Source organism: Stegodyphus dumicola, chromosome 2 (assembly GCF_044657685.1).
Source record: "Stegodyphus dumicola isolate Sdum_Otavi_A_Nest chromosome 2, ASM4465768v1".
Taxonomy (NCBI): domain Eukaryota; kingdom Metazoa; phylum Arthropoda; class Arachnida; order Araneae; family Eresidae; genus Stegodyphus; species Stegodyphus dumicola.
The window spans coordinates 102,009,699-102,017,450 of record NC_140769.1 but is presented as its reverse complement, the minus strand read 5'-3'; the positions used below and the strand labels follow the sequence as shown (position 1 = coordinate 102,017,450).

Below are 7,752 nucleotides of genomic sequence, written 5' to 3'. Positions count from 1 at the left end.
CATGAATACTTTTTGGAGGGTAGGTGGATAATCAGAAAGAACCAATAAAATAGATATTAATCATTAAGAAATGTTTCTATTGCTTTTAAATTATTCATTTTTAAATGATAATTTAAAAATTTTTATTTTTAGATACAGGTTCTACAATCAGAAATAGAAGAATGAGAGAGAAAAGGAAAAGAATAGAAATGGAGAAAATTGAAGATGAAGAAAAGGACATCATTCAGACTCAAAAAAATATCTGCAATTTATTAGCTCAGATGCACAATTTATTTGAGAAATCTGTAGAAAATCAAAGAATTTGTATCGAAAATCAAAGAAAAATTATTGAAAACCAACATACAATCATAAATATCTTGAAAAAATGAATAAAAAAAAATTAATATAACATTATTTTCTATTCTAATATATTTTTGAAAACATAGTTTCGAACTCGATACTGAATCATAAAAAAAAACTGATTTCTTTGCTTAAAATTTAGAAATCCACATATTTCTTGATTAGTTTTGGCATTATCAGATCTTTAATGATTATTGCAAATTCACTTTTGACCAACTTCATGTAATTTTATTCTCATTGAAACATGTCAGAGTGCTCAATGTCATGAGCTTACTTGACCATTGCACATATTTCAAATCATTATTGCACATCTGTACCCACTTTTTCCTGATAAAATACTATTTCCATATACCCATACATCTCACACAGCATGTTATAACACTCCCTTAGTGTTTTTCCAAGTTTGAAACAAAATTTTACATTGCTGCATTTCACCTGTAGCAGCATTGTGGTGCTGTTCACATTATTTGGATAATGTGTACACAAAAACTGCATATCAGGACATCTATCAAGCTATATCTAAAATGGGTAACACATTATTACAATACGCAATTTAGTTTTGAATTTAATATCAAATTATAATAAAAATTATTCAATAATTAAAAATCTACACATTCTCCAATTAGTTTTCATATTACATTTAATTCATTGCAGTCCACTTGTGGATTTTGTATAATATTCCAGCTTCAAAATCTATAAGCTAATTCATAAAATGTATATATAAAATTCTTTCTGGAAATCCGTGTTTGGCAATTATGGTATAGAACATTCAAAATAAAATTTAGAAAAAAGGAATAAAGCAGAAATAAGTTCAGTTTAGGGAAGAAAATCAAGGCACTGCTTTTGTGTTAGAAAGAAAGATTTGAATGGTAAAGTCATTCCATTCATGTACAGAGAAATATTCGGTTAAAAAACACAACTATATAGCAGTTGAAATCCACTAGTGGTCAGATGGATAAAAAAATTAAATCCCAGTATTTTGTAAATCCAGTAAAGGCATAAATGTGTTACTAATAAGTACACATTGTGACCAATGTATAATGATACTGATCATTACACTTTAAAAATACTTTTATTTCACATAATAATCAAGAGATAATGAAATAACACTGAAGAAAAAACTGTATAGATGATCTTGCCATCTTCGAGAGGTAACACATTGGTCATAGAACTTTTTGGATGTTCTAATTTTCGTCAAAGAAAATCTGCAAGTATCCTAAAAGCACTTATTTTCTGAAAGCTAACCAAGCATACTATATAGACAGTCACAGAAACAAGTGCCATTGGGACTCCATACAGTACAAGCTGATACTATATTAAAATACACGAATGTCAATATACACTCATAATATTTTTGCACAGACATAAAACCATCATTTAACTGCATAACTCAAATTTAAACTTTTGTTTTAATAATAAAATATACAAATTATTCCTAAGAAAATTTCAGCCATTAATGAGATAAGGGAATTGAATATAATAAAATTTCTTAGACAACAAAAATTAAAAATAATTTTATAAACCTGCTTGAAACTGAAAACATTAAACATTAGAAAAATTCAGATTTGACTATGGTTACACACACACGATTAAATATAAAATATTTCTATCAAAAATATTTAAAAGATTTAATACCAGAGATTTTCTTCTTATTATAAAAATACACAGGTTTTATGCCAAAGTACGTAGAAAAATAGTTGTCCATAAAAGCTGCTTCACAGGTCTTTCAAAATCTGAGCAAATGGAAAAAATGAGCTTTATAATTCTGCACATTCAAAGACAAATATTCTTTAATCTATTTTGTCAGAATCTCTGGTTATAAGTATTTTACATCTCTTTTTAGAAAGCTTAACTCTAAGCACTAGAACATAATTATAATTAATATAATATTAGTTTGTATATAAAACACTTAATTTAAATAACACAGCATGCAGTGTAAAGCAGCAGAAAATGACTAAAATAATTAAAAACAATGATCTGTATGTCTACTATTGGCATAAAAATTTCCGTGTTTGTCTGTACATAATTGTGCAAATTGTGTAATCATCATTCTGAAAACTTCCATGTGGAAAAAACATAAAATACATTCAGAACCTTAAATATATATATATGAAATGAATAAAAAAACCACATTTTTATTTAAATTTTTGAAATTTATTCTTTTATATATATATATTCTTAAACAGTAATTAATTATATATATATATGAAAATTTAATAAAGTATTTTTAAATAGTACAGACATAAATAATGTTATGCATGATTACATAAATAAAGTATCTAATATTACATACAAAGAGGCCTGGCACTGGGGGGTCAAATTTAGAGGCATCGGGTGACAAAATTTTAAGAGCAGCAAAGATTATGCAAGGTGAACATTACGCATCGACTCAAAATTCTCTGAATTATGAATCATATTGAAGCTTCATATGCAATATGATATCTACTCAAAGCTTTCCCGTTAACAATTATATAAAATGAGACGGCAACTTTCCAAAATCTCATTTTCGTTAACTATGTTATTTACTTTCAAGTATAATCATATAATTTACTTACGACCATTATTATATGTCGGTCAAACTTTCAAATCGATGGGAAAAAAGAAGTTCTCAGAATTTTCAAATTAAAAAGATTTTTGTTAAACTGCACTTGAAAAATAACTATGATTCAACGTTGATGCAAATATTTACAAAATACAATAAATAACTGCATATATTAATGGCAAAAACAACTATGATAGGGGAACATTAAAGCATGATTAAAATGAAAAAAAAATCCATTTCTCAGCTAATCACTAGCTTTATAACATTATATGACATCTGTTTGAAAGAAAACAATTCTGATTTTGCAAATATTCTCTTCTAATGAAACACATTACATTAGAAATAAAAAAATTCTGAGATAATTTCAGATGGATTTTAACTAATAGCCAATGCATTAATGTGATAATATAAATACATACGTGTATGATAATTCTTATCACCAGTAGTGAAAATCAGACATTATACTGCAGTTAACAGCAATGCAAAAAGCATTTGAGTAATATGAATGAAATCTTTTCAACAGCACATTATAGCAGCATTAACATTTAATACAAAAAGATAGATAAAAGTGAAAAGACAGTTGCATTACAGAAAATATACGAAATTAAGCTGAACTTTTTTATTTCCAATGCTGATTTTTCTTTACATATTCTCTGGCTATTTCAACTAAGGAACTATTTCATGATAATGATAAAAGTACAAATATTTACAAGCTTTCGATAGTATAAAATTATTACTATTAGAAAAATAAACGTGTTATTTGTATGCATATAGAATACTAAATTTAGAAATGAAATTAGAAAATGCTTATACGTAAAAAACATATGCTGGAAAGTAATACATGCCTGTTAATAAGTAAGCAATAATTCCCAAAACATTTCGGCTTTTCTTACAGCATCTATCACATACACACCTGAATTTCCATAGAATATCCAGCAACATTTAAATAAAGCCTCATTTCCTAGCATTAATTCTTACAGCCAAGCGAATCATACCATTACCGATAATTCGACAGAATTGTACTGATCTTTCAAACGCCAGAAATTAATCATGATTGTGATTTTGCTGGTCATCAAAATAATATAACTTCAGCCATCTTGTTTACAAAAATGCTGTTAAGTGAGTTTGCAAAATTTGCTATAATCGTGACGTCATTTTCAGAGGCCTGGTCACAAAATTTGCTATAATCGTGACGTCATTTTAGAGGCGTTTCTTCAAAGCGTGGCACTTGAATTCGGTTTACCAGCTAACAGGCAGTTGCGACTGGTAACGTCGCACTTGAATTCGCCCCTTAGTCAAATGGCAAATATTCTTCCGAATATTCACCCACTGAAAAATGAATAACCTCTCATTAATATTTCTGCCCCTTCAAAAAAAATGCAATATAAAATCTCATGTTTTAAACAAGCGTTTTCTCTCATTTACAGAAAAAGCAGACATTTTCGGTGTTTCTTTGGAAGAGATTCTTTGGAGCATCATTTCTTATTTGTTATTAATTGAATGTTTTGAAACTGGAAGATAATACATAAAATTAAAGAAATTATTTTGGTGTTCGCTGCGATCCAAAACACTTTCATAGAAAAAGATGGGAAAATTCATATTGGGCGAATCCAATTTTGCAATTGGGCAATTTTTTTAAATATATCGCAACGGCGTAAACGATTTCAAAACAGTGAAGATATATTTTTTGATTTGGCAACTTCGAAGCCTCTACTTGTGAGTTGTCGTCTCTAAGGTGTCGAGTTAGACGTATGTTATGTGTTTCATTTAAAATATTTTCATTATTTATGTTGAGAATGGTGAATACTCTGTCATGCTAGTGTACAATTAGGCATTTTTATGAGCCACTTTCTTATAAAATTATACATGTTTAGCAGTTTTCTTTATTTTTATATTCATAACAATGTTTATTAACTTTTTAAATTGCAATAATTCATTGCCTTAGATTGATAGTTTTAGAATGTATGTAATTTTTTTTAATTGTTTCTGCCCTTAGGTAGGATTCTATATACTGTTTGAAGAATTTAACAGTCCTCAGAATGGTATGTATGAATTAATATATTTATCGGTAGCAAAATTTGAGTCTTATCATTTTAACTATTATACGGAAATCCTTAGATTTGTTTTGAAATCAAAATCAATTTGTATGTGTGCACTGTTGACTTAGTTGTCAAATGAGTGACCAATATTCCATCGGGAAAAATTAGTCAAGACAGCTAAGAAAATAAGGAAACAATCAATTTTTGTTTACTGAACCTTAGCTGATATCTGCAGTTGATAATTGCAAATTTCAAAAATATATCAGACATTTTGCTTCCAATCAGTGACAATATTTACAATCAATTTCAGCGATGCTGAACTCGTGTTTACAAATTACACAAGTTTTGTGAACAATAGATAGAATGAACTCTATTAATTAATTATAAGCATGACTGGGAAACTGTTAATGTTTCTTTAGTGGCATTTTAAAATTCTTGCTTTATATTTCACTGCCAGTGTTTATCATGCACGGAATTGCTTGAAAGTTACACAGAAGACATTGTTTGGAATTTGAAAATTGACTTTATCAAGAGAAGAAGTACATATATGGAGCTGTGAATAATTTAAGTGTTGGATCCTAGCACAGCCCACACCCTTGGTGTGCCCAATTATATGGCGCGTATCGATGTCTACATGGACGAAGTCAAGGTAGTGTGCAATTCTAAGATGTTTCTTTAAGAGAAAATAGGTTGATGTGTACATGGCTACCTAATTTGTGCAATTTTTTGACTTGTTATTTTCAAGTTGGCGAGTTTGAGAAACGTGCGAAGCAGTGGGTGATTCTGCACTTTCCCAGTTTGTCGCCAAGGGTGTGGTCTCTCCTAGGATTTTACCTAATTTAAGCCATTTACATTTGGAGATAGCTTATTAATAGAATTGTATCACTTTTGATTTTAGTATAAAATGTTGCTGTAATTACATATTTGTATGACATTATAAATAAATTTTGCCAATTACTTCAGATATTGATGGCCTTGATTGATAATAAGAATTATGAGAAAATTAGGATGTCATCAGAGGAGCTGAAGCTAAAAAAAAAAATTAAGAAGTATGGAAGATTGATTATATCAGTGATGTGTTAAAAATTATCTTTTTCAACATCATATTTTCACAAATTAGAAAATTAATGAATGCAGTAAATGTTAAGGTATATAAAATGTATAGTGGAATGTATCTTTAAAATATAAATATAAATATATATTTAAAATATAATATATAAATATTAATAAAAAGGTATATAAAATGTATAGTGGAATGTATCTTTAAAATCCCTTAGTATCTCAAAAAGAAAAGAACTGCGCTGTAGTTGAGTGGTAAGGTTATTGAGCAGTGGTAGTTCAGTCTGGGGTTCAGATCCTGATGATGTACTGCATAAGAGTTTTATTGTTTTACTCAAATGTCTAATGGTTATAAGCCAGTTTCCCTTTAAAAGTGCTCAAAAGAGGCATCCCTCCCTATAGGGAGATAGGCCTTGAGTTGCTTTTTTCTTGCTCAAGATAACCTAATTTAACATATCAAAAAGTTATTTGCAATTTTGGTTTTAAATCAGTATATTTTCCTATAAGCTATCTCAAAACATATTCTTTGAAAACCTTACTACACTCAAAAGTCTTTAATCCGGACTCGTCGGGACTTCGGCGATTCCGGATTATAGATCATCAGTTTAAATCTGGTAAAATCGCATGCAGAAATTATAAAATTAAAGATATGAAACCGTAATTTATAAAATAATGAGCAATTATGATCGAAAGGGTATCAAAATTTGCAAAAAAAGAAGCTTAATATTTATTTGTTTACTTTATTAAACATTTCTTTCAACGTGCGCATGCGTAAAGCATACATTACGCATAGTCGAAATTAGAAAATTGCAACCAGAAAACTATTTGATTTGTATTCATGATATTTATCAAAGACGGAGTAGATCGAGATGAAATACAACATTTAGTAAAGAATTATAAGCCGAATAAAATAAAAACATCTGCCCTGAAGATAAGGATAGTGCTGACAGATCAACTTCCAGTTCATTGCACGTCGGGATGTCCCCCCCTTCCGCAGAGCAGCGTGAAATTGATAAACAGATTTTGGAATGGTTAGAAAGACAAAGAATATGTCTTTATCTATTTTTTGCAGCAATTCCACTTTTTGTTTGATGGACATCGAAACATGCTTTCGCTTTGTAGATCGTTTGGCAGCTCCAGAATCGGAAATTCTATTTGACATAATCGAAAGTTCAAGCTTACTTTTATAAAATTGCTCTTACAGTCTGCAAAAAATAATAAGCCGGATCCAATTCGAAGATTAAGGAACAACGCAATCATCAATATTAACTGTAATAGATAATTAGATAATTTTAGCTTATACCGTTCGTTATTAAACGCGCACGCGAAAACGTATTCTACGCTTGCGCAGACGAATATGCAAGTCATAAAGGTCTTGCGCGCACGCAAAAACGCCTATGCGCATGCGCAGAAAGATTTTAGCTTTGAGGTCCGGATTATAGATTATTCCGGATTATGGGTGTCCGAATTAACGACTTTTGACTGTATTTCAAATTTTTAATTTACATGTCAGAACGATAAGTAAGCAGTTAAATCTATTATTTTCTTGGAATACTGAGTAATCTTAATGACTTCAGGTCTTGTTAACCAGTAATTCCCAGATTTTGCACCAGCATGTGGGAGGGGGAAATATTATCTCTAACAGCATTTGGTGTGGAACAGTTTAATAACATTTAGCTTTTCGTACAATAATAACCAACCAAAAGAGCTATAATTTCTTGTCTACATTTATTCATAGCAACCTTAAATTTAGTTTTTTTTTAGAGTGGACAT

General features: G+C 29.5%; 1 protein-coding gene and 1 long non-coding RNA gene across 2 annotated transcripts in view; one reads left to right on the top strand and one right to left on the bottom strand.

The window, feature by feature from the left end:
* Window positions 1–1,392: 1,392 nt before the first annotated feature.
* LOC146998528 (uncharacterized) lies at window positions 1,393–3,995 on the bottom strand. The gene is made up of 3 exons (XR_015039319.1): window positions 3,727–3,995; window positions 1,975–2,072; window positions 1,393–1,650 (listed from the first exon to the last, which is right to left on the bottom strand). It is a non-coding gene; the product is annotated as an uncharacterized LOC146998528 (long non-coding RNA).
* Window positions 3,996–4,565: 570 nt separating this feature from the next.
* Window positions 4,566–7,752, top strand: part of deltaCOP (coatomer subunit delta) — a 53,641-nt gene continuing 50,454 nt past the window's right edge. The window contains exons 1-2 of the mRNA XM_085810968.1: window positions 4,566–4,630; window positions 4,878–4,923. Of these exons, the coding sequence (XP_085667094.1) occupies window positions 4,921–4,923 (3 nt within the window). The 5' untranslated portion in view covers window positions 4,566–4,630; window positions 4,878–4,920. The remainder of the gene's footprint in view (window positions 4,631–4,877; window positions 4,924–7,752) is intronic.